Genomic DNA, 27672 nt, shown 5'->3' with positions numbered 1-27672 from the left:
TCATTGTTTTTAGCATGGAACGTTGAGATGAAGGGCCAATCTACGTAGATAGGCCCCGATTTAGCTCTGCCCATTAAAACCTAGAACTGAAACTTGAGAAAACCGTAAATCATTCAAACATATTTCTCACTCTTTGCACATGTTTAAAGCTGTCTTCTTGCAACATATGTAGCGTGCTTGAAGAGGTATTGCTGATTTTACTTTACAGGGATTTTAACACTGCTGATAAATGTCATGATATGTTTTTGTAGACGTCCAGGTTGAGCTCTGTACCTGGTCGAAAGTGTTTGGTCTCTTCAAACCATAACTGGGAAGTTTCTTGTGTCTTTGCAATGCAGTGGACAAAGTTAACTACTTTGTTTGTAAACATGAGCATTGCAGATATTACAGGAAATTGTTGGTTTAAAAATAATTCCAAACTGCTTAGCCTTTGTTGTTAGCCCCCTCCATGCTACATTGGTTCCTCCAGGCCTACCAGCACTCTGCTGACAGTTACTTAGTCTACGCAGGTGCGTGATGTAAACACACAATGACATAGAACTAAACTGCATAGATCAATTCCTCATGCACAGATACCTGAGCTAGCTATTTGAGTCGGTCAGGATCTGACCGCTGCATCTCAACTGTAAACATGTCTCTTTGTGTATTACCTTTTTTTCCAGACATTATCCCCTCTCACCTGTATTATCTCACGTGTTGCCTCCTCCTCCCTTCCTATGTCCCTCCAGGCGTGGCTGCAGAGGTACGGTTACCTGCCTTCTGCAGACCCTCGGATGTCTGTGCTGCGTTCTGCTCAGGTCATGCAGTCTGCTATCGCTGCCATGCAGCGCCGCTACGGCCTCAATGTGACAGGGCACCTGGACAGGAACACAATAGAGTGAGTCACAACACACCTGTTCAGGTAACACAGAGTCATAACACACCTCTACAGCTAACACACAGTCACATTAAACCTCTACAGGTAACAGAGTCATAACACACCTGTACAGGTGACACAGAGTCATAATACACCTGTACAGGTAACACATAGTCATAACACACCTCTACAGGTAACACAGAGTCATGACACACCTGTACAGGTAACACAGAGTCACAATACACCTCTACATGTAACAGAGTCATAACACACCTGTACAGGTAACAGAGTCATAACACACCTGTACAGGTAACACAGAGTCACGACACACCTCTACAGGTAACACAGAGTCACAATACACCTCTACAGGTAACACAGAGTCATAACACACTTCTATAGGTAACTCTGTAGAGGTACTCTGTACCTGTTCTCTCTATGTTACCTGTACCTGTTCTCTCTATTTCTTGTTACCTGTTTTCTCTCTTACCTGTTACCTGTCACACTGACACCTCAGATCTACACACAGCCTGATGTCTCTGCTGTCTGTGTGATGATCACAGGTGTCAGTAACACCTGTCTGTCTCTCTGTCCCCTCTGCTGCGCTGTGACGCAGTGACAACACGATAAGGTAAGGCAGCTGTCTGTCTGTGAATGACTTTGATTTTACACTAGGAGACACATGTTCACGGAACCCTACCTGTAGAGCGTTCAGGTGTCACAAAGTCTGTACTCTTTAAGTCAGGTACCTGAGACCAGAGCAGCAGTCCTCCTGACTCTCATTATGAATCTGTCTGTAGTAAATTATATGATCTCAGCATTCGGCTCCTCAGGAACACAGTCAGCTTCCACGTTTAACAATGATGAATGTCCTTGCCCGTCCACAGGGCTGAAGAGAGAAAGTTCTTCTTCAACAGTTTATAAAACGTTCTGTCCTTGTTAACCAATCAGACACACTCGTTAATGACCAATCTGTGAGCAGAGAACTCTGTCCATGAAGACTACACATTCATTGTTCTTCATCACTTTATGAATGCTGCTAATACAAGCTCACCTGTGTCCTCCTCGGCTCCGCCCCTCAGGTGGATGAAGAGGCCCAGGTGTGGAGTCCCTGACCTGATAGGAGGATCGTCGAGGTTCAACGTGAGGAAACGACGGTACGCTCTGACTGGACAAAGGTGGCAGCACAAACACATCACATACAGGTGAGTCTGTTGTATCACAAAAACATTCCAGACATGTTGGCTTTTTTAGCCGCACAATAACAATCACAACGTCTGTACAAGAGGAGGAGGAGAGAGGAGGAGGAGGAGGAGGAGGAGAGAGTAGGAAGAGAGAGGAGATAGACGAGAGGAGGAGGAGAGAGGAGGTGGAGGAGGAGAGAGGAGGAGCTGAGAGAAGGGAGGGGAGAGACGAGGAGGAAGGAGAGAGGAGACAGACGAGAGGAGGAGGGGAGAGAGGAGGAGCTAAGAGGAGTGAGGAGGAGAGACGAGGAGGAAAGAGTAGGAAAGATGAGTGTGTGTTGGATGGTGTAAATCACCTCTGTTTGGGTCTTTTCTTCACATCTTGGCTCATTCATATAAAAATGCTGTTCAAAAATAGCACTCATATTTTATGAATGTTCATGAAAGTGTTTAGAATCATTTCTGCCTGAATGAACTCCTCGTCTTCTTCACTCTCTGTTTGTTTATGAGCTCACATCAGGTCTGAATCTGCTCAAACACGTGACTGTCTGCTGCAGCTAAAGACACCAGACGAGTTAGATTGTCCCCTCTGTCTCTCTGCAGCATAAATAACATCTGACTCCTCCCCCTCTGTCTCTCTGCAGTATAAATAACATCTGACTCCTCCCCCTATGTGATGCAGCATAAATAACATGTGACCTCTGTCTCTCTGCAGCATAAATAACATCTGACTCCTCCCCTATGTCTTTCTGCAGGATAACATCTGACTCCTCCCCCTCTGTCTCTCTGCAGTATAAATAACATCTGACTCCTCCCCCTATGTGATGCAGCATAAATAACATGTGACCTCTGTCTCTCTGCAGCATAAATAACATCTGACTCCTCCCCCTATGTCTTTCTGCAGCATAACATCTGACTCCTCCCCCTCTGTCTCTCTGCAGTATAAATAACATCTGACTCCTCCCCCTCTGTCTCTCTGCAGTATAAATAACATCTGACTCCTCCCCCTCTGTCTCTCTGCAGCATAAAAAATGTGACGCCTAAAGTCGGGGCGGAGGAGACACACGACGCCATCAGACGAGCATTTGACGTTTGGCAGAATGTGACACCGCTGCGTTTCGAGGCGTTGCCGTACAGCGAGCTGGAGAGGACAAAAAAAGACGTGGACATAACCATCATATTCGCCTCAGGTTTCCATGGTGACAGCTCGCCGTTTGATGGCGAGGGAGGCTTCCTGGCCCACGCCTACTTCCCAGGACCAGGGATTGGAGGAGACACACACTTTGACTCAGACGAGCCGTGGACACTCGGAAACCCGAACCATGACGGTGAGCAGCGCTTCTTTTCTTTTTTATGAGAATAATTTAAACGTGTTTATTGTTCTGACTGCAGCGCACGCCATCATAAAGACATTGTATCACAAAGTACAACACGGGCGAGGCTACATCTAATAAGCAGGGCCACATGTGAGGGGCGGGGCTACGTGCGTGCGTGCGTGCGTGCGTGCGTGCGTGCGTGCGTGCGTGCGTGCGTGCGTGCGTGCGTGCGTGCGTGCGTGCGTGCGTGCGTGCGTGCGTGTGTGTGTGGACTTTAGCACTGAGGCTAACAATGCTAATTGATTGATTTTATTTGACCAAAAACAATGATGGACGATCAGCTGTGAGAATCAATCAGGGAGGAGAGTAGAGTCAGAGCAGGCTGTGATGATCTATCCTCCATCTTTAGAGATGAATAGATAAACACTCTCTGAGTTAAACCTTAAAGCCTTCATTGGACACAGTGCACTGAAACACTCTAACAAACTATTTAAGAATAAATATTTAACTTCAATGAAAAGTATCAAAAAAGCTCCTGCACCTTACATCTCCCCCCCTCAGCCATCTGACAATAAAAACATCAAAAACAGTTAAACAGTGTGACATCAGTACCTGAGCGTCATAGAGAACACTAACCATACCTTTCTTCAGCTCCAGACACTAGCCGGCTGGATATTAGCTCCCTCCTTTTTCACTGATGTCTGTTTGATAAGCGTGAGCAGCACGGTTATATAAGAGTGACTTTGGCGACGGGACTGACAGTGTATTCACTTCATTAAGCAGGAATGTGTTCTTCTTTACAACATGAACACACCACTCAGAACCTCCGCTGCTCATCTGTGATTGGTCCTTGTAGCGGGGGGTGGTATGGCCCACATATCCCATCATGCTTTACTGGACTTCATATTTTGTTAATTTTTTCAGAACGCATTAAAATGAATTCAAAATGTAACTGGCATTCATTTGATTGTTCTGTCAGAAAAAGATGGTTTATGTAGGAAATATTTATTTTTTGTGCTTATCTAAAGTCAACCGAAGGTCAAAGGCGACTTCAATTTATTCACTTCAGCTGTGGTCGAGCAATCAGAGATAAAATGGGCACGTGCAGGTATCATACCACAACAAGTTGTAAAACACAGCACACTTTTCAGCTGCAGCCGGATCAAGGAGATCAGTGACTAATTCTTATTAGAGCGAGAGTCAGAACCAGAGAGTCAGAATGAGAGAATCAGAGAGTCAGAGAATGAGAGAGTCAGAATCAGAGTCAGAGAATCAGAGTCAGAGAATCAGAGTCAGAGAGTCCGAATCAGAGAGTCCGAATCAGAGAATCAGAATGAGAGAGTCAGAGTCAGAATGAGAGGGGGACAAATAGAGAAAGAGAGGGAGCACTGAGGTATCAGCGTTGTTCTGCTCACCAGGCTGACTCCACAAATAAACCACCGCCAGCTGACAGCAGCATCCACCTCCACGTGGGCGCAGCATTCTCTTCCGCCCACACACACACTCTGAAGCATACATACATACAAACACGTACATTTTGAAGCACACTCACACACACACTCCAAAGAACACACATACACACAGAGTGCACCTGGGGGGACTCTGGCCTCCCACCAGTCAGTCAGATGGTCTCATTACCTCGTACCCATAATCCTCAGCTCACAGAGTAAACAGATCATGAGTGTGTGTTCACTGAAGAGTGTGTGTGTAAAAACTAGATCATCTCTCTGTTCTTGTGTGTGTGTGTGTGTGTGTGTGTGTGTGTGTGTGTGTGTGTGTGTGTGTGTGTGTGTGGACTTTAGCACTGAGGCTAACAATGCTAATTGATTGATTTTATTTGACCAAAAAGAATGTGACTGAGGTTGAGAACCTGTTGAAGAACAGAGTCCGCCGCGTTATCAACGTTACAGACAGACACAATCAAACACAGATCCTGACTAACAGAGCAGAGAGTCATCCAAGCATCTACCTCGCCCAGTAAACTGGACAAACGCCCCCTACTCTGAAAACAGAGACTTTACGCACATGCTCAGTACGCCTCCAGTCCTAGCTGTGAGTGAGTAGATGGACTACAACAACAATGGCCGACTCCTGCGTTCTGTTTGTGTAAATGTCGTCTGTCATGTCTCTCAGTTGACGTTTCTTCTAAATGTTCTCTCTTTGTAGTTCAAGGTCACACGGAGTAACAACCACGTCATCGTCCGTCCACACGTTCATGTGTTAGTCATATGTTTACACCTCGCCGCTCTGTAGAGGAAAGAGGATGTGAGCATGGGCGTTTTGTTTCATTACAAAGACATAGCGCCAACTACTGGTATGGCTTGTGTACTACAGAGTGTTTGTTTCTGTGGATGTGCACAGAGTTTGTTAATAAAACGTTGTCTGAACACAGAGCTCTTTACAGAGGTTTTTAAAAGATTGTTCTGGTGGAGGCGTGGCCTCACCTGTCTTCAGAGGCGTTAATGAAAACAGAAAGTCGTCTGGAGGATTATGAACATGTTTGAATTTAATGTTTGTTTTATAATAGAAGATTGCTTTGCTGTATTTTTATATCAATTTCTGTTATGGAGGTCCATAAGTGCTTAAGTAAAAACCCTGCTCTCTTTTTAATTTGAAGATTTGAAATTAATATCTAATGAGACGCTTTCATTCAGAGAACCATGTTTTAGAGGCAGAATTATACAAACTCTGAAATAATGAGATGTGCTTTAAACATCATGAAAACAGTCAAAGTTCCTCTTCAGTATAAATCTACACACAGGCAGCGTGCTTAGAAGACGTTCTGTAGTGATCGCTCATGTTTTGAAGGTCACCTGAGTCTAAGACTTCACAAACACTTTGACAGATATTTCAGGAATGTTATCCTAACAGTTCACATCTCTTAAGTATTTCCTCACTGCTCACCAGTGTTTCTGTGAGAGGTTCAGGTTCAGCTCCTACTCTCACAGAGCTGAAGCATGGAGAACAACGGAGTGATTCATGTTGGCTCAGACTCAGAGTGGAAAACAAAAACAAGCTAACGGCTAACAGTGAGAGCTGTGTTCCTACAGAGCGTGGGTCACTTAAACAACGTGTGCCTCTGTGCAGTCAGATGTTTGTTGTTCACTTTTCAGACTTTATTTTGTTCACGTTGACATCTTGTGGACAGACAGACAGAAAACATTGATCCTTCATAAAACATAGAGAGGGATTATAAAAATGTGAGGGCTGTTAAAGCAGCCTGCAGACGTCTGCTGCTTAGCGTGTATGGCTCGCACAGGTCTGCAGTTCACCGTGCACAGCCTGCAGACGTCTTCTGCTTAGCGTGTCTGCTGCTTAGCATGTACGGCCTGCACACGTCTGCTGCTCAGCGTGTATGGCCTGCAGACGTCTGCTGCTTAGCGTACAAGGCTTGCAGACGTCTACAGTTCAGCGTGCACGGCCTGCAGATGTCTTCTGCTTAGCGTGTATGCTGCTCAGCGTGTATGGCCTGCAGACGTCAGCAGCAGTTCCGCATTTAGCGTGTACGGCCTACAGACATTCAGCGTGTATGGCTTGCAGACGTCTGCTGCTTAGCGTGTATGGCTTGCAGACGTCTTCTGCTTAGCGTGTCTGCTGCTTAGCGTGCACGGCCTACACACGTCTGCTGCTCAGCATGTATGGCCTGCAGACGCCAGCAGCAGTTCAGCATTTACGGCCTGCCGACGTCTGCTGCTTAGCGTGTACAACCTGCAGACGTCTGCTGCTTAGCGTTTACGGCCTGCAGACGTCTGCTGCTTAGCGTGTACGGCCTGCAGATGTCAGCAGCAGTTCAGCGTTTACGGCCTGCAGACGTCTGCTGCTTAGCGTGTACGACCTGCAGACGTCAGCAGCAGTTCAGCGTGTACGGCCTGCAGACGTCTGCTGCTTAGCGTGTACGGCCTGCAGATGTCAGCAGCAGTTCAGCGTTTACGGCCTGCAGACGTCTGCTGCTTAGCGTGTACGACCTGCAGACGTCAGCAGCAGTTCAGCGTGTACGGCCTGCAGACGTCTGCTGCTTAGCGTTTACGGCCTGCAGACGTCTGCTGCTTAGTGTGTATGGCCTGCAGTCTGAGTTGTATTGTTTCCTCGTCTCCCACCTTTTCCTCGTCTCCCCTCCCATCTTTCCTCACCTTCAAATTATCTCCTCCTCTTCAATCTTCACCTCCTCCTCCTCTGTTTCTCCCTCCCAATCTGTTTCCTCTCACCTCGTCTCCCTCCTCCTCCTTACCCGGTGTAAACTTTCCCCTCATGTTACCTCTCTTTCTTTCTCTCATTCTTGACTTTCTGCATCATCGCCTCCTCCTCCTCCTCCTCCTCCTCATATTGTCTCTGTATATCTTTCAGCTGATCATCAGTCAAGCGTACAAACTGGCTCAGTGTTTGTGGTCGCACGTCCAGAAGGACGTCCTGGTTTACCACAGAGAGACAAACATCAGACAATAAACTACCAAACAACAGCACTGGCCTTAGGGAGAGAGAGAGACAGACAGACAGACTCGTTTCATTCGCCCTGACACACATCTCTCTCTCTCTAACTGTCTGTAGGTAACGACCTGTTCCTGGTGGCGGTCCACGAGCTCGGACACGCTCTGGGACTGGAACACTCGAACGACCCGACAGCCATCATGGCTCCGTTCTATCAGTACATGGACACGGAGAACTTCAGACTGCCCATGGACGATCTGCTGGGGATCCAGAAGATCTATGGTGAGCTGTGTGTGTGTGTGTGTGTGTGTGTGTGTGTGTGTGTGTGTGTGTGTGTGTGTGTGTGTGTGTGTGTGTGTGTGTGTGTGTGTGTGTGTGTGTGTGTGTGTGTGTGTGTGTGTGTGTGTGTGTGTGTGTGTGTGTGTGTGTGTGTGTGTGTGTGTGTGTGTGTGTGTGTGTGTGTGTGTGTGTCAGAGCTCTCCCTCAGTGATGATGTCAGAGCTCTCCCTCAGTGATGATGTCAGAGCTCTCCCTCAGTGATGATGTCAGAGCTCTCCCTCAGTGATGATGTCAGAGCTCTCCCTCAGTGATGATGTCAGAGCTCTCCCTCAGTGATGATGTCAGAGCTCTCCCTCAGTGATGATGTCAGAGCTCTCCCTCAGTGATGATGTCAGAGCTCTCCCTCAGTGATGAAGTCAGAGCTCTCCCTCAGTGATGATGTCAGAGCTCTCCCTCAGTGATGATGTCAGAGCTCTCCCTCAGTGATGATGTCAGAGCTCTCCCTCAGTGATGATGTCAGAGCTATCCCTCAGTGATGTCACCATGATGGCGATGGAGATCATGGTGACATCAGGTTTCAGTATTAACCACGTTCACTTCTGTGTTCTCCTGCAGGTCCTCCTGATAAACTCCCACAACCCACCAAACCTCTGCCCACAGCCCCTCCTCCTCGCTCCCTCCCCCCCTCAGACCCCCGTAAACCAGACAGACAGACGAGACCCCCCCGGCTGCCCCCAGGAGACAGACCGTCCCACCCCAACGCCAAACCCAACATCTGTGAGGGGGGCTTCAACACACTCGCCATCCTGAGGAGGGAGATGTTCGTCTTCAAGGTGAGTCTGTGTTAACAAACTTTATACCTTTAGACAAATATATAAATGTATACAGTATATAAACATACTATGGTATTTATATGCTCCTTGTTCAGTGTGTAGGTGCTGTGAGAACGTCTCACTTTAATGTCATACCAACGATCTTCGTGGTTTGTGTTAAAGTGAAGTCTGTCCCTCTGTTACAGTGAAGCTGTGTTACAGTGAAGTCTGTCCCTCTGTTACAGTGAAGATGTGTTACAGTGAAGTCTGTCCCTCTGTTACAGTGAAGATGTGTTACAGTGAAGTCTGTTACAGTGAAGTCTGTCCCTCTTTTACAGTGAAGCTGTGTTACAGTGAAGCCTGTCCCGCTGTTACAGTGAAGCTGTGTTACAGTGAAGTCTGTCCCTCTGTTACAGTGAAGATGTGTTACAGTGAAGTCTGTCCCTCTTTTACAGTGAAGCTGTGTTACAGTGATGCCTGTCCCTCTGTTACAGTGAAGCTGTGTTACAGTGAAGTCTGTCCCTCTGTTACAGTGAAGCTGTGTTACAGTGAAGTCTGTCCCTCTGTTACAGTGAAGATGTGTTACAGTGAAGTCTGTTACAGTGAAGTCTGTCCCTCTGTTACAGTGAAGCTGTGTTACTGTGAAGCTGTGTTACAGTGAAGTCTGTCCCTCTTTTACAGTGAAGCTGTGTTACAGTGAAGCCTGTCCCTCTGTTACAGTGAAGCTGTGTTACAGTGAAGTCTGTCCCTCTGTTACAGTGAAGCTGTGTTACAGTGAAGTCTGTCCCTCTGTTACAGTGAAGATGTGTTACAGTGACGTCTGTCCCTCTGTTACAGTGAAGATGTGTTACAGTGAAGTCTGTTACAGTGAAGTCTGTCCCTCTGTTACAGTGAAGCTGTGTTACTGTGAAGCTATGTTACAGTGAAGCCTGTCCCTCTGTTACAGTGAAGTCTGTCCCTCTGTTACAGTGAAGTCTGTCCCTCTGTTACAGTGAAGCTGTGTTACAGTGAAGTCTGTCCCTCTGTTACAGTGAAGGTGTGTTACAGTGAAGTCTGTCCCTCTGTTACAGTGAAGCTGTGTAACAGTGAAGTCTGTCCCTCTGTTACAGTGAAGTCTGTCCCTCTGTTACAGTGAAGGTGTGTTACAGTGAAGTCTGTCCCTCTGTTACAGTGAAGCTGTGTTTCAGTGAAGTCTGTCCCTCTGTTACAGTGAAGCTGTGTTTCAGTGAAGTCTGTCCCTCTGTTACAGTGAAGCTGTGTTACAGTGTCTCCAGTTAAAGAGCTGTGGAGTGTAGGAGGAGCTGAGTCAGGTCACTGAGGGACTGTCAGACAGGGATCTGCACTAAATGGTGTTCGAGTCAGAGCAGGGTTTTCTCTCTCTACGTGTTATCCTCTCACAGTGGAGGGGGAGAGAGAGAGAGCGAGAGCGTTTCTGTGTTTCGATATAAATAGAATGTATTCACCGTTAAATAAGTGGACTGTGGATCCAGCAGGGAAACCCCATCCTCTCTGAACCCACTGAACTACGGTTACCTCATTACCAGAATGTAAACTGTGATTTGATTCTTGTAAAAATCAAACAATGTTCATACCTGTTTGTTCCCACGCTATCAAACATAAAAGTCTTACACATCATATATTTCGTAATTTATTTTTGTTATTCTTGAAAACTGCAGACAACCTCCTGCACACTGTCTAAATTGCACAAATGCATACATGAGGATTTATGTTCAGAAAGATGACAAAAACAAGACACTGCTGGGTCTTCATGTTAGATCTTCATGTTAGCCTGACTGTTGGTTCTTCCTGTTAGTTCTTCATGTTAGCCTGACTGCTGAGTCTACATGTTAGCCTGATTGCTGGGTCTACATGTTAGCTCTCCATGTTTGCTCTCCATGCTAGCTATACATGCTAGCTCTCCATGTTAGCCTGACTGCTGGGTCTCCATGTTAGCTTTCCTTGCTTGTTATACATGTTAGCTCTCAATGTTGGCCTGACTGGTGGGTCTCCATGTTAGCCTGACTGCTGGGTCTCCATGTTAGCCTGTCCGCTGGGTCTTGGGGTTAGCTAGTCCGCTGGGTCTCCATGTTAGCCTGACCGCTGATTCTCCATGTTAGCCTGACTGCTGGGTCTCCATGTTAGCCTGGCCACTGTGTCTCAGGGTTAGCCTGACTGCTGGTCCTTCATGTTAGCCTTACAGTTAGCTCTACATGTTAGCTCTCCATGTTAGCCTGACTGCTGGGTCTTCATGTTAGCCTTACTGTTGGCTCTCTATGTTAGCTCTACATTTTAGCTCTCCATATTAGCCTGACTGCTGGGTCTTCATGTTAGCTCTCCATGTTAGCCTGACTGCTGGGTCTTCATGTTAGCCTTACTGTTGGCTCTCTATGTTAGCTCTACATGTTAGCTCTCCATATTAGCCTGACTGCTGGTTCTTCTTCTTCATGTTATTTCATCATGTTAGCCTGACTGCTGGGTCTTCATGCTAGCTCTTCATGTTATCCTGACTGCTGGCTCTTGATGTTAGCCTGACTGCTGGGTCTTCATGTTAGCTCTCCATGTTAGCCTTACTGTTTGCTCTCTATGTTAGCTCTCCATGTTGGCCCGACTGCTGTATCTCCATGTTTGCCTGACTGCTGGGTCTCCATGTTAGCTCACCATGTTAGCCTGACGCTTGCGACCCCGACTCACGTGCTGCTGCTTTCTGCCTGTCTGAGTTGTTTTATGGGTTTTATGTTGTCTTGTTTTGCATTGCTATGTGCCTTTCTGTTAACATGTGGATGTGTTTTTCTATTCATTTATTGATTCTAGTTGAAGCAGTTGAATGTTTGGCAGCACTTTGAGCCCAAGACAATTATCCTCAAGGGGACAATAAATTGTATCATAAAGACTGTATCGTATGTTAGCCTGACTGCTGGCTCTCCACATTCGCCTGAATGCAAGTTAAAACAAAGACTTGCAGTGTGTCTGTTTCAGGTCAGTTTGTGGAGAGTTTTTCTCTTAGTGTGCTTCCTGCTGCACATCAGTTTTTCCTCCTCTCAGTTAGGCTTCTCTCTGTCTTCTCCTGATTGTTTTGGGAGACTGGAATCGAGGCAATGCCAAGTCATTAAGTGAGATTTGAGCAGCCCTGAGGCCCACAGGTGGTCTAGAGAGAGAGAGAGAGAGAGAAAGAGGAGGGGGTTCACAGAGGGAGGGTTTATACTGTAACACATATTTCTCTGTGACTGGGAATCAGACAGCATGTTCTTATTACGTATCAGACTTGAACAACACCAAGAGCAAACATCTGTCAGCATTTTAGCTCCGTTCAGATTCACGAGAGGCGAACCTGTTGGTCTCTAAAGGACATAATAAATCATAGTGATAAAGACAGAATATATCAGTAAATCTTTCTGTTGGTGGGATAAAGTTGTGATAGTCTCACGTTGGATATTGTAACGGTCACCTGTAATCCTCCCTGGAGATTGAACCCTGCCAGCCGACGTCTCGTCATTCAGCTCCGTGTGATCTGTAGACATCCTTGTCCCTCCTCCATTCTCGTTCAGAACCTGTTTGAGACTTTAAACCTCAGATTCATCCTCACGTTTCACCTTAATGACTTAAAACAACAGCTCAGTGTACAGCAAAGTCACACTCAGGAAAAACTGTGAAACAGGAGCTGTTCTCCTTTATGTTCATTCACATATACAGGAGGTCAGAGGTCAGCAGTGTGTAGTTACACAGAGGCTGTGTACTCTGATGTATGAGATGCTTTTTAAAAACCTGGTCAGGATCCTTCAGGGTCAGGTGGAGGTCTCTGACGGTGTGTCACTCTGTGATCACAGGTCAGAGTTCAACTGAGAACACACAGACTCTCAGCATATAGATTCATAGATCAGTGTTTATCTCAGACAGAGCGTTCCCTGTACCCAGTTCACTGACCTCCATCACCTCTGACCTCCATCACCTCTGACCTCCATCACCTCTGACATCTGACCTCCATCACCTCTGACATTCAATTTTCAAGTCAATTCAATTTTATTTGTATAGCGTCAACTCATAACAAGTGTTATCTCAAGACACTTTACAAAAAGCAGTGTTCTGGCAGGCCGTCAACCAACAATCCGGTGGGGGTGGGGATGGGGTTGTTCTGGCAGGCCGTCAACCAACGATCTTGAGGAGCCTAAGAGAGCTCAAGAGCTCTCAGGAAAGTAGGTGGTTAGTGACTGAGATTTACAGATAGATACATGCAGTAATATGATGTACTGTATATGCACAGAGAGAGAGAGAGGTGCCAGTTCCCCCGGTAGTCTAAGCCTATAGCAGCATAACTAAGACCTGGTCTACACCAGCACTAACTATAAGATTTATCAAAAAGGAAAGTCTTAAGTCTATTCTTAAAAATAAAGACTGTGTCTGCCTCCCGGACCCCGGCTGGAAGGCGGTTCCAGAGGAGAGGAGCCCGATAACTGAAGGCTTTACCCCCCATAGTACACTTAGAGACTGTAGGTACCACCAGCAGGCCTGCACTCCGGGACCGCAACACTTTCGAGGGACAGTACGGCACTAGTAGCTCCTTCAGGTAAGATGGTGCCTGGCCATTTAGCGCTTTGTAGGTGAGATAAAGGATCTTGAATTCTATTCTAGACTGTATAGGGAGCCAGTGCAGAGAAGCCAGGACAGGAGTGATGTGGTCCCATTTCCTGGTTCTGGTCAGTACACGAGCTGCAGCATTCTGGACCAGTTGAAGAGTCTTTAGAGACTTGCCAGAGCACCCCGACAAAAGAGAGTTACAATAATCCAGTCTGGAGGTAACAGATGCATGAACTAGTTTTTCTGCATCATTTTGCGACAGGATATTCCTGATCTTGGATATATTACGAAGGTGAAAATAGGCTGTTCTTGAAACTTGACTGATGTGAGAGCTAAAAGACATATCTTGATCAAAAAGAACTCCTAGATTCCTAACAGTGGTGCTAGATGTCAGTCTGATGTCACTAAGGACAGTCAAATCACTAGAAAAAGTCTCTCTGAGGTTGTTAGGGCCTAGCACAATAACTTCAGTCTTGTCTGAGTTAAGTAGCAAAAAAATTCTGGTCATCCAGGTCCTAACATCCTTAAGGCACGTTTCTAGCTGACATAACTGACTGGTGCCATCGGGCTTCATTGATACATACAGCTGAGTATCATCTGCATAACAATGAAACTGTATGGAGTGTTTCCTCATAATATTTCCCAGAGGAAGCATATATAATGTAAAGAGAATTGGTCCAAGCACTGAACCTTGTGGGACTCCATGGCAAACTTTGGTGTGCATAGAGGACTCATCATTAACATGTACAAACTGAGATCGGTCTGATAAGTAGGATTCAAACCAACTTAAAGCAGTCCCTGTAATTCCAAGCAAATGCTCCAGTCTGTACAACAGGATCCGATGGTCAATGGTGTCAGAGGCAGCACTAAGATCTAACAAGACGAGCACAGAGAGAAGTCCCCTGTCTGAAGCTAGAAGTAGATCGTTTGTAACTCTAACTAGTGCAGTCTCAGTGCTATGGTGGACTCTAAATCCTGACTGAAACACCTCAAATAAACTGCTGTCATGGAGAAAGTCACACAGCTGTTTAGCTACCACCTTCTCCAGGATCTTCGAGAAAAAATGAAGGTTGGATATAGGCCTGTAGTTAGCCAGAGTTCCTGAATCCAGAGTAGGCTTTTTAAGTAGAGGTTTGATTACCGCTACTTTAAATACCTGGGGTACATAGCCTGCCAGTAAAGATGAATTGATCATAACTAATATAGAGTTGCTAACTAAGGGAAAAACTTCCTTAAACAGCTTGGTTGGGATTGGGTCCAAAAGACAGGTTGACGGTTTTGACGCAGAAAAAATGGAATATAGCTCTGAAAGGTCGATTGGAGAAAAACAGTCAAGACTAATATCTGGTCCTGGAACTGTCTCTGCTGTATCAGATGTATCCGCACCAGGTAAGGGCAGGAGGTTACCAATTTTGTCTCTGATGTCTAGAATTTTGTTGTTGAAAAAGCTCAGGAAGTCATTACTGCTGAGGGCTAGAGGAATACAAGGCTCAATGGAGCCATGACTCTCTGTCAGCCTGGCTACAGTGCTGAAAAGGTATCTAGGATTGCCTTTGTTTTCCTCGATTAGAGAGGAGTAGTAGGCAGCTCGAGCGTGACGTAGAGCCTTCATATATCTTCTATGACTATCCTGCCAGAAAAAACGAGATTCTACGGTTTTGTTCGAGCGCCATATTATTTCAAAATTCCACGACGATTGTTTTAGAGTACAGGTTTCTGAGTTGAACCATGGAGCCACTCTCCGCCGCTTGACAACTCTCTGTTCCAGGGGAGCAATCGAATCCAGAGTAACTCTCAGCAAATCCACTGCACTATCAACAAACTGATCTAGCTGAGAGGGACTAAAGCTATTATAAGAGTTTCCAACTGGGTTGAAACACAGTACTGAATCAAAAACAGCTGAAATAGCTTCCTTAAATCTATCCACAACACTATCCGACAAACTTCTAGAGAGCACACCTCTTCCAAGCAGAGGTAATTCTGGTAGGACAAAGTCGAATGTAATAAAAAAATGGTCTGATAGAAGAGGATTTTCTAGGAAAACTGTAAGGTTATGGATTTCAATGCCATAAGCTAAAACAAGATTCAGGGTGTGGTTGAAATGATGAGTAGGTTCATTTACACCCTGGGTGAAACCAATAGAGTCTAATAGTGACATGAAAGCTGTGCTCAGGCTATCATTATCAACATCCACATGGATATTGAAGTCACCTACAACAATTATTCTATCACTGCTAAGGACTAAATCTGATAAAAATTCTGCAAATTCAGATAGAAACTCAGAATTTGGGCCAGGAGGACGGTAAACTACAACAACTAGAACTGGCTGAAAGGTTCTTGAGACTGGATGTGAAAAACTAAGAACAAGGCTTTCAAAAGAAGAAAAATTCAGCTTTGGTCGAGGGTTAACTGGAAGTCCAGAATTAAAAATAGCTGCTACTCCACCACCTCGTCCGTTTTCTCGAGGTATATGAGTACAAAAATGACTGGGAGGAGTGGATTCATTCAAACTAACATATTCATCTTGACACAGCCAGGTTTCAGTCAAAAAAAGTAAATCAGTATGCTGATCTGATATCAGATCATTCACTAAAAGAGATTTGGATGCTAAGGACCTAATGTTCAAAAGTCTGCAGTGAATCTTCTGGTTTTTTAGCAAAATCGTATTCGTAGTCTTAATTCTGATGAGATTTTGACGATTTACGCCGTTTGGATGACTTATAAAAACGGGTCTGGGCCGGGGGACAGACACAGTACCTATAGTATAACTACAGTTCGATTCAGAATTACAGCTATAGTGACTGGGAGACAGATCTAAGGGAGGCGCAGAGAAGCGTGTAAGACTGCAGCTCTGCCTCCTGGTCTGAACTCTGTCTTGTTGTCAAGGTTTTGGACTAATAACCTTTGCTATGTTTCTAGATAATAAAGCTGCACCGTCCAAAGTGGGATGGATGCCGTCTCTAGCTCGCAGACTGCCAGTTATCTATGAAGCCCACATCATGTGCTGGACACCACCTCGACAGCGAGCGGTTGAGTGATGACATGCGGCTATACATGTCATCACTGGTCTGATTTGGGAGGGGTCCTACGGAGTCTGACATCGTCTTAGCAAAAGTACACACCGACTCACCATTAACCTGAGTGACTTCCGACTGGTGTAGTCGGGAGTCATTAGTGCCGACATGAATTACGATTGTATCAAATCTACCTTTAGTCTTTGTCAGCAACTTTAAATGAGATGCGATGTCGCCCGCTCTGGCCCCGGGTATATACCTAACTATGCCCGCTGACTTCGCTAGCTTCACGTTTTGAACTATGCAGTCTCCAGTTATCAGAGTTTTATTCTCAGCAGGTGTGTCACTGAGTGGGGAAAATTTGTTTGAAACGTGAAGTGGTTGGTGGGGAACCGTGTGCTTCGATTTTCGACTATGCTTCCCTCGGACAGTAACCCAGCCACTGCCTCCCGGCTGCTCGGGAGCTACCGGGGGGAAGCCAAGCTATGTTGGCCCGCACCGGCTACAGGTGGCTGGCTAACTACTGCTGCATACGATGGCTCTGACATCTGCCTCCATCACCTCTGACATCTGACCTCCATCACCTCTGACATCTGACCTCCATCACCTCTGACGTCTGACTTCATCCCCTTTGATGTCTGACCTCCATCACCTCTGCCCTCTGATCTTCATCACCTCGACCTCCATCACCTCTGACCTCCATCCCCTTTGATGTTTGACCTCCATCACCTCTGACCTCCATCCTGTTTGATGTCTGACCTCCATCACCTCTGACCTCCATCCCCTTTGATGTTTGACCTCCATCACCTCTGACCTCCACCCCCTCTGTCGTCTGACCTCAATCACCTCTGACCTCTACCCCCTCTGTCGTCTGACCTCCATCACCTCGCGTTCACACCTCCCCAAACCAAAACAAACTATTGGATAAGGAGACCAGAGTTTGATTTAAACGGACTACACAGCTCAGGTGTGAATGCAGCCTTAGTTGTTCTGAACCCCTGTTGTCTGGTTTTGACTCATTGCCAGTCTCTTCTGGATTTTGGTCTTTTATCGTCTCTTCTCATGGCTGTGCTCTGGGGGTATACTGTATGCCTCTATAAAGAGTTTTTTCCTCCCTCTGTGGAAACTCTACGCCTCTGTTAACGTGTATTATTTCTTTATTGTCAGTTTAAACATACGATAGTTTGAACTCCTGCTGAGTCGACACTTGTTGTGATTGTTCTGTAAGTTTTTGTGATTACAGCTCAAGTTTTGTTTGAGTTCAGTCTGCTCAAAGCTTTATTTTCAAAGAAGGAGTGGACCAAGAACTTTTTCTTTTCTTAAAGTCAGACGGATTGAAAACGGTCAGATTTCACTGTTTGGTCTGTTTTCATTTACTGAGCAGAGCCTTGTCCAAAGGAGAACCCTGGAACAGAAAAATCTGCAGGGAGAGGGGAGAGGAGGGGAGAGGAGGAGAGAGGAGAGGAGAGGAGAGGAGAGGAGAGGAGAGGAGAGGAGAGGAGAGGAGAGGAGAGGAGAGGAGAGGAGTTCTCTCACGTTGTCCTGTCCCGTCTCTTTCTTAGGATCACTGGTTCTGGAGGGTGAGAGATAACTCCGTGATGCCAGGGTACCCGATGCTCATAAACGTGTTCTGGAGAGGTCTGCCCCCGAAGATCGACGCCGCCTACGAGAACAGCGAGGGAAAGTTTGTCTTCTTCAAAGGTGAGGTTGTGTTCTCCCCCCCTCCTCCCAACTGTGTGTGTGTGTGTGTGTGTGTGTGTGTGTGTGTGTGTGTGTGTGTGTGTGTGTGTGTGTGTGTGTGTGTGTGTGTGTGTGTGTGTGTGTGTGTGTGTGTGTGTGTGTGTGTGTGTGTGTGTGTGTGTGTGTGTGTGTGTGTGTGTGTGTGTGTGTGTGTGTGTGTGTGTGTGTGTGTGTGTGTGTGTGTGTGTGTGTGTGTGTGTGTGTGTGTGTGTGTGTGTGTGTGTGTAAATGAAGCAGCTCTGTAAATGAAATGACAGGCATTTCCTCTCCAGAGAGAGGCCGCTCACATCCAGCCAGAAGACTCCTCCTCTCTCTCCTATTCCTCCTCCTCTTTGTTCTCTGCTCCTCCACCCTCTTCCTCCTGCTCCACCCTTCATCTTCCTTGTGATGAGGACAAACCCTTCCTGAGGTCATTGTGTCAGAAATGTTTAACCTTAGAACTGAACAAGAAGCACAGACTCCACGTGTAAAAGATGTTGTGTTTAACCTGGAGCATGCTGATGTCTTAGATAGGTTGTTGTTGTCTCAGAGGAAGGAGCCGCTTCCTCTTCCTCCTCCTCCTCTTCCTCCTCATTGATCCTCCTTCTCGTTGATCCTTCTCTTCCTCCTCCTCCTCATTGATCCTCCTTCTCCTCCCCTCCTCTTCCTCCTCCTCATCCTCATTGATCCTCCTCCTTCTCCCCTCCTCCTCCTCCTCCTCATTGATCCTCCCCCTCCTCCTCCTCATTGATCCTCCTCTTCTTCTTCCTCTTCCTCCTCCTCCTCTTCTCTCCTCCTCCTCCTCCTCATGGATCCTCCTCCTCCTCCTCCTCATCTTCCTCCTCCTCCTCATTGATCCCCTTCCTGCTCCTCCCCCTCCTTCTCTTCCTCCTCATTGATCCTCCTCCTGCTCCTCCTCCTCGTCCTCATTGATCCTTCTCCTCATCCTCTCTCCTCCTCTTCCTCCTTATTGATCCTCCTCCTCCTCTTCCTCCTCCTCCTCCTCCTCATTGATCCTCCCCTCCTCTTCCACCTCCTCCTCCCCTCCTCTTCCTCCTCCTCCTCCTCCTCCTTCCCCTCCCCCTCTTCCTTCTCATTGATCCTCCTCCTCCCCCTCCTCCTCTTCCTCCTCATTGATCCTCCTCCTCCTCCTCTTCCTCCTCCTCCTCATTGATCCTCCTCCTCTGATGTGCAGGGAAACAGTTCTGGGTGTTTAAAGACACCGTGCTGCTGTCGGGGTACCCAAAGGACATCTCTCAGTTTGGACCCGGCATGCCAGCTCAGAGCATCGAGACGGCCCTGTGGTGGGAGGACGTGTCCAAGACCTACTTCTTTAAAGGAGACAGGTAAGTCCAAGGATCCTACAGAGATTTTTTTATAGGACCAGATTTATTAAACGTCTGTGCTCGTGATGTGTCAGCTCCGTCTGTGAGACACACACGCACACACACACACACTCGGGCACAATGGTCATTTTTTTAATAGAGTTTGGTAAAACAGTTTCTGATTGGCTCTCATGTCACAGCTTCTTCCATATTTCTGATTTTGGTCGGAAAGGTTCAGATGCCATAAACAAACTGACCTTTGTAGCGTAATTAAATTGTTAAGATGTTATTTCTTTATTTAACCTCAGATTAAGAAAGGGGGCACCACTTCCTGTTAAAGGAAGAAAATAACTTTAATGGTATAAGTTAATTAATTAATCAGTCAGTTTCATAACTTGAAAGAAGTAAGTTCTGGAAATCAAAAACAAGAAAACACACAGACAAAGTCCTGAATTTTTTGTGTACAATTTAATATAAAAGGGATAAAGATAGATAAAGAATATGATTATTATGATCGGGATAATGCAATTATAATGTATGGTGACATTATATATTTAGTAATGAGATAAGACACGGTATTGTTTGAATGACTTAATCAGAAAATGGTCAAAAAGGAAAAGGTGATAAACACATTTTGGGATTCTATTTGGATTTAAAGGAGGGCTCTGAATAGACACGACTCAAGACTTAATCTTCCAACACCCCTTGCCACCAGCAGTCTTACTGTGAGATGTGTTTGATTGAACTCCGCCGGCTGGTCCCGCGTTTCAGTCTCTGGCAAGCGGTTCGTTTTAGGCCCAGAGAGGTCCACGGGCCAGATTAGATGCCTTAACAACTTGGTCGGAGTGTGCAGCTGGGATGGAGATTGTGTCGGTTCAGCCGTCGTCTCAGAAGCTCCAAGAGGATCCAACAGGAAAAAAAAAAGGAAAAAATAAATGAAAATAACTTGATTTTACAAGCTTTGAGCATTACAAAGTTAAAGCACATCATTGCACAACATTGGTTTGTGCTATGGCTCAATAAAAAGGTCAGTTCTTAAGGGGGCTAATATTTTTGACCCTGGTAGTTTTTGTTTTTTGTGAAATAATTTTGTCTCTGTGTGCAAAGTAAAATAATGTAAGCATCCAAAATAAAACTAGGATGTTTGAAAAAGCTGTGTTAAAAATTCTTTGCTCTGTTTAATAGCACTTGGGAAATACTTTTAAAAAAATGAAATTTTCATAGGGGGGCTAATAATTTCGTCCTCATGTATACCTGACCATACATTCATTTTGATATTATTTCTATCAGATCCACATTGATGTAGGTTCACGTCATATATTTAGACAAACATTTCTATCAGATTCATGTTGAGATGAAAATCACACCATCTGGGAACATCCTCAGTTAATCCCAGCCTGTAGGTGAACAAAACCATGTTATACAGTCAGCATTCTTAATAAGACATCTTAATAAAGTAGATATAATAACACCTATAGCTAATATCAAAGAGTATGCTTTATAACACGTCTAAATGTATAATTATGAAGGTTACGTATTCATGGATATTCTAACACTAGATGGCAATAGCGCTCCACGTCAAATTCCTATTAAAACTAATATAACTCTTATTCCTATTCTGAAAATCAGATTTTGAGTTTAAAAAGATGATTATAATACATTCAGTGTGACAATTACAAATATCTAGATGAAGAAAGACATGAATGTTCATTTGATGCAGAATTGAACGCTGTGGTTTAATTCAGCTCTTCAGCAGTCCTTCAACAGATGGTCAATTTTACGACTTTGCAGAGACTGGTTTCGGTCATAGTTCATGTCTTTGGGGTCAGTTCGTAGATAGCAGAGTGTTCTGTTTCCGCTTGGTTGTTTATTCTAGGCGTTGTAAAACTTTATAATATCCTGTCCTCCAGAGCCTGTCTGAGAGGGAGACTTAAATCATTGATCAGTTCTTTTGTTTCTTGGTAAAAAGTAACCAACATGTTAATCCACAGTCCTGAGTCCTGCAGGAAGAGAGGTTGTAAAACGTGGCTGCTGATAACGGCTACACCTTTAACCTTTCAACTTTCCAGCCAATGAAAATGTCTGAATGAGGTGGTGGAGGTTAAATGGACATTAAAGGTGAACTGGTTCTGTGACATTCTAAATGAAGCATTAGCTGTGACATGGATCTGCAGGTCAGAGTCTCCGTATGAATCCCGGATCATTCAACTGATGAATGCAGAGAAGGTTTTTATCACCTGGTTACGCCTCCTCTGTGACCTCCTCTCATCACTGTTACCTGTGCAGGTACTGGCGTTATAACGAGGAGATGAGCACCATGGACCCCGGCTACCCCAAACCCATCTCCGTGTGGAGAGGCGTGCCCGACTCACCGCAGGGCGCCTTCGTGGACAAAGCTAACGGTACGCTGTGTCCAGATCCACACACACACACACACACACACACACACACACACACACACACACACACACACACACACACACACACACACACACTCTCTTTGAGTGATCATGTGGGTCATGTTATGAGTGTGCCAGACACACACAGACACACACCCCTCCCCCTCTGTTATCACCCCCTCTCTTCCTGTTCCACCTGGCCTCTCCAGTGGCCCCGCCCTCCTCAGGTCTGGCAGCCTATCCTGTCACAGATGGTCGAGTGCTCAGCAACACCTGCTCTGATTTTTCCTACAGCTCACTGCCAACACCAGCACAAACACACCTGACAGGAATCAGCCAATCAGGAGAGAGAGAATCTGTGTCTGTGTGTCTCTGTGTCTTTGTGTCTGTGTGTATGTCTGTGCAGGGATTAAAGTTCTCAGACGCTACAACGGATTTCCATCAATTCGAAAATTGTAATATTTTTTGTCAGTGTCAGTCAGACAAAAAAAAGTCGAGCAGAATGTGGGTTAATGACAAACGTGCAAAATGCTGTCTTTAATGTCAGGCATTTATCTGAATCCTGTAACACAAGTGTAGTTTTGTGTCTGTGTGGCATTACAATGTAGTCAGTACTTTTATCTGCTACATGAAGTCCGCTCTGTGTAGGAGGCTTTTATTGTGGTAGTGAACATCAGCATGCACTGCCTGTCATGTCCGGACTTTTTAAATTTAGGCTCCGGTGCTCAATTTATTTATCAGACCAAAGAAAAAAATACCAGGCAACTAACAATCCGTAACATGACAGACTATACTGTTATAGTATTATTATGTGCAGGAAGAGCAGACAGTCGCCGAGTGTTCCGCTGCCACTGTAGGTACCAGATGTGCTCGGGTGTTCAGATCGACTCGGGGTCCTACTAGTGACGTCATACAATATGAAGTTTTATTCGCGATATCAGGGCATAGTACTTCCCAGGATCATAGAGTGTTTCTGATTGGTTAAGCCTGCTGTTACCATGACAATGTTTCCCGCCCCTCAGCGCCGTATGCGAACAGATAAGTTCCCGCTCGCTAGTTAGTTAGTTAGCTAACAGGAAATGTACTAGCCTAATAACCTTGTCATGCCGCAGTGAGTGTAGTTTATATTTTCCACAACACAAACTACAAGATAGTACAACACTTTTATTAACACTATAAAAAACTATAACAACAACCACATTGTTTTTTATGTTACGTTTTCTAATGTCGTTTTTGGTGCTGAATTAAAAAAAAATATAAATTATATTCTGTAAAAGGTACATTTTTACTTTGTAACTTGTTTGAGGGGATGTCTGTGTTGTTACTTTAGGCTGCTTATGGTTAAGAACGGAGTAGGCTTCTTATTTAGTAAGGTCCTCATTTATCATGATCTCATGAATTGCTAGATTTTTCCTCTGGGGAGAATCCCCCCCGACCCCCCTAACTTAATTTACTTTTCATACTTTCATTTAAAGTTTTGTATAGAACACCTGCTGCACCTGTTAATCTATATAGGCATAAAATTCACCTGGCTATAGGTCAAATTTGTTAAAAAGAAGCAAGCTCATATCTGTCAGCATAGGTCTTTAATGTGAAAATGTGTCAGTTTTATTCCTTAGATAGAACCTGTGCTCTCAGGTAGATAAAGTTAACTCTTTACACCCCCCCCCCCCCCCCCCCCCCCCCCCCCCCCCCCAGGGTTCACGTACTTCTATAAGGGCGGGGAGTACTGGAAGTTTAACAACAATCTCCTGAGGGTAGAGCCTGGTTACCCCCGCTCCATCCTCAAAGACTTCATGGGCTGCGACCTGATCTCCCATCGACCCGGGCCGGCCCCCGACAGACGATGGCACGTCAGACGTGGTGATCGAGCTGGAGGACGAGGCGGGTACGGTGAAGGCGGTGGCCATCGTGATCCCGTGCGTTCTGTCTCTCTGTCTGCTGGTGCTAATCTACACTGTGGTGCAGTTCAAGAGGAAGGGCACGCCGCGACACATACTCTACTGCAAACGCTCCATGCAGGAGTGGGTCTGAGAGGGGGGTTGGGGGGGCTCTGCACAGACCCACCTCCTCCTGCAGGTGGTACCTCAGCCTGTGCCCAACCCCCAGGACTCACACCAGACCCTGCTGACCCTCCAGCATATGGTTAGCTCCATTAACGGGGGGGGGAGTACTTTTATGACTTAAATTGGACTTCTTGCCCCCCCACCCTTTGACTCTGCTCTTAATCAGGATGGGACCTTACGGGGGGCCCCCTCCCCCACAGGGCACAGCATCCTCATTAGTCATATCAGGTTGTTGACAAATCAGCAGTTTCATATTTTATGACCTCCCCCCCCAATGGAGGATAAACAGGACCAACCGAAACGTTTGATAGAGGAGCTCCTCACTGATCCCTTTAACACAAACACTGACACACAATAACACACACACTGACACACAATAACACACACACATGATAACACATACACACACAATTACATGCACACACAAAAACAAACCAAATAAAACTCTCTCCAAAGAGGACCGCTTTGATTTCTACTTTGATTTCCCCATCCACTCCTGTTAGAGGGGCGGAGTTCTGACCATTTGAGGTGGAGCTCTGTCCGTTAAAGAGACAGGGCTCTGACCATTGGAGGCGGGGCTCTGGATGTTGGAGGAGGAGCTTTGTCCGTTAAAAAAAGGCGGGGCTCTGGCCATTGGAGGAGGAGCTTTGTCCGTAAAAAAGGTGGGGCTCTGTCACCTAAAGAGGCGAGGCCATTGACCACTGAAAAGCATAGATCTAACTGTTGGAGGCGGAGCTGTGACTGTTTTGGTGGTCTGTGTGAGACACGGGGCCAAAAGATTTTGCTATAATGTAACTCGCCTTAATTCTACATCTTACTTCATGTGCGCCGAGGTGTTTCTGTTTCTTTACTGCTCTTTTTCTTTGTTCATAAAAGAAGCTGTGTGTGTGTGTGTGTGTGTGTGTGTGTGTGTGTGTGTGTGTGTGTGTGTGTGTGTGTGTGTGTGTGTGTGTGTGTGTGTGTGTGTGTGTGTGTGTGTGTGTGTGTGTGTGTGTGTGTGTGTGTGTGTGTGTGTGTGTGTGTGTGTGTGTGTGTGTGTGTGTGTGTGTGTGTGTGTGTGTGTGTGTGTGTGTGTGTGTGTGCTGTTTTTATTTTCTGTCCGCGGCCCATAATCCTTCACTCTGAGTGTTTTTTTTTAATCTGTGAATGAACTGTTACAGGAGACCTGTTGACTGCCTTGTTTTAAAAAGAGCCTACAGTTCCCAGAATGCTCTGTGTGTCCTGACTGATGACCCACACAGTGGAGTCCAGATCAGTGCCTGTCTCAACGTGCATGTAAGCATCTTCTGAACGTAGATGCTTCTGCTCCGCCTGGCTCTGAAGATTTCTCTGAAAAAGTACTGTTTGCATTCGTTTTAATACATTTTTACTAACCCCCCCCCCACCCCCAGCTAACCAAACTCCACCCACTGGCCCCCCTTATTCTTACCTGCAAGTGTAGAGAAACTTTAAAGGTTCAGGTGGTACATGTTCAAATCTGTCAGATTTAATCTGCCTCTGAAGAAAAAAACATCTGTCTCTGAATGTGTCTGTTTCCATGACAACATACTGCTTTTTTATTAATATTTTCCCGTTTTTGGTCCAAAGAAAGATTGCTGTCTCACATGACTTGTGTGTGAGGGTTGGATGACAGGTCATTGTGTCCTGACATAATGAATAAAATGAGGATTAGATTTAAAGCTGTGTCAGTTTCTTCTTCATTGTTGGTGTTCAGTGTGAGAGCTTTCCACCTGTGATTATGACGCAGCTCCTCTGTCCTCATCTGTCCTTCTCTGTCCTTCTCTGTCCTCATCTGTCCTTCTCTGTCCTTCTCTGTCATCCTCTGTCCTTCTCTGTCTTCCTCTGTCCTCGTCTATCCTCCTCTGTCCTTCTCTGTCCTCCTAACTTCAGCTTCCCCTGTCCGTTTTTGTCCTCCTCTGTCCTTGTCTGTCCTCCTCTGTCCCTTTTGCCTCCCTCTGTCCTTCTCCATGTCCCTGTCCTCCATGTCCTCGTCTCTGTGTCTCTGCAGGACTGTCATTAGAGAACTCTCTGCTCTCTCACACTGATAGGTAATGATCCACAGAGAGCAGGTAAAATTGGCTCCTTTAGTCACTTCATTGATTGGTCATCAGCAAGATGCTCCGCCCCCTTCCTGACCATCTCTCAGGGAGTTCTAACTATAACTGATGTGTTTGGAGCTTTGGAGGAAAAGTCTGTCCTGTTTTTGGAGGGACAGTCAATATCTGTCTGCAGCTGGATGAAGAATCAAGCTTTGGAACTTCCTCCATCTCCTGCTCCTCATCGATTCTCCTGTTTCTCAGACATTATCTACTGTTCTCATCGGAAGAGATGCAGCTTCTCTGTGATTGGTTCACAACCCCTGTGAGAGTCAGACAGACACCTGTGATAATATATATATATAATATATTATATTTCATATATAATGAATCTGATCATAATCATGTTATAAAGATGAGCAGAGTGCCTTGATCTGATGTTCTCCTGAAAGGAGTCCGATGTTATGACACTTTTTAACATCATGTAGCTGCGTGTGATCCTGGTTAGGGTCTGCACCTCCTCCCTGAATGTCAGGATGTATTCAGGAGTCTGATGTGTGTGAAAGGGGCTCTAGACTCTCTGGTCATTAAGGTGTAACAGGAGAAGTTAACACGGAGTATGAGGCGGCAGATTTACTGACATTACACCAGCATGGGGGAGGGGGGAGGAGTCATTTGTACCCACGGCGGTGCACTGCAGAGGCTTGATTACATTCAGCCTGTAATGAGTCAGAGTGAAAGTCGATGGTACAGAGCAAGACATATTGATCTCTTGGGCAGATACAGGGTCATTTAACTGTAATGTATAAAAGCAGTTATTGAGCACCAGCTCAGGGAGATGATCTGTGTGCTCATGATCTGGATTTACAGACTGTGCAAACATGATCTAGGAGAGCAGCACCAGGTTTGTGGAATGACGTTGTTCCTGAAAGCTGCAGGAGTGAAGGGATCATTCATTTCTCCTCCAGCTTTGTTTGAAATATTCCAGGGATGAAAAAAACACACTTTGAGTCTTCCAGAAGCTGAATGTGAAGCTATGAGCTGTGAGACCTCTTCTTAGGGATGAAGACGTCCTCGGGTGCCGACCTCCTACGTAGGATGCAGACCTCCTCCTGAAGATGCAGACCTCCTCCTGAGGATTGAGACTTCCTACTGAAGATGTAGACCTCCTCCTGAGCATTGAGACCTCCTACTGAGGAGTGAGACTTCCTACTGAAGATGTAGACCTCCTCCTGAGCATTGAGACCTCCTACTGAGGAGTGAGACTTCCTACTGAAGATGTAGACCTCCTCCTGAGCATTGAGACCTCCTACTGAGGAGTGAGACTTCCTACTGAAGATGTAGACCTCCTCCTGAGCATTGAGACCTCCTACTGAAGATGCAGACCTCCTCCTGAGGGTGTAGACCTCCTCCTGAGCATTGAGACATCCTACTGAAGATGCAGACCTCCTCCTGAAGGTGGAGACCTCCTCCTGAGCATTGAGACCTCCTCCTGAGGATGGAGACTTCCTACTGAAGATGCAGACCTCCTCCTGAGGGTGGAGACCTCCTCCTGAGCATTGAGACCTCCTCCTGAGGGTGGAGACCTCCTACTAAGATGCAGACCTCCTCATGAGGGTGGAAACCTCCTCCTGAGCATTGAGACCTCCTCCTGAGCATTGAGACATCCTAC

At 45.9% G+C, this 27672-nt stretch overlaps 1 protein-coding gene across 1 annotated transcript in view; it reads left to right on the top strand.

Annotated features, from left to right (window-relative positions):
• The window catches only part of LOC110000413 (matrix metalloproteinase-16), a 37414-nt gene extending 11771 nt beyond the window's left edge, over positions 1 to 25643 (top strand). The window contains 11 exon segments of the mRNA XM_020655680.3: positions 729 to 877; positions 1470 to 1484; positions 1936 to 2058; positions 3061 to 3365; positions 7899 to 8060; positions 8673 to 8890; positions 18018 to 18156; positions 19370 to 19520; positions 21786 to 21901; positions 23597 to 23712; positions 23714 to 25643. Of these exon segments, the coding sequence (XP_020511336.1) occupies positions 729 to 877; positions 1470 to 1484; positions 1936 to 2058; positions 3061 to 3365; positions 7899 to 8060; positions 8673 to 8890; positions 18018 to 18156; positions 19370 to 19520; positions 21786 to 21901; positions 23597 to 23712; positions 23714 to 23932 (1713 nt within the window). The 3' untranslated portion in view covers positions 23933 to 25643.
• The last annotated feature ends 2029 nt before the right edge of the window (positions 25644 to 27672 follow it).

This window comes from Labrus bergylta, chromosome 20 (genome assembly GCF_963930695.1).
Source record: "Labrus bergylta chromosome 20, fLabBer1.1, whole genome shotgun sequence".
Classification (NCBI taxonomy): Eukaryota; Metazoa; Chordata; class Actinopteri; order Labriformes; family Labridae; genus Labrus; species Labrus bergylta.
The sequence above is the reverse complement of the archived record's forward strand: the minus strand, read 5'-3'. Positions and strand labels throughout refer to the sequence as shown.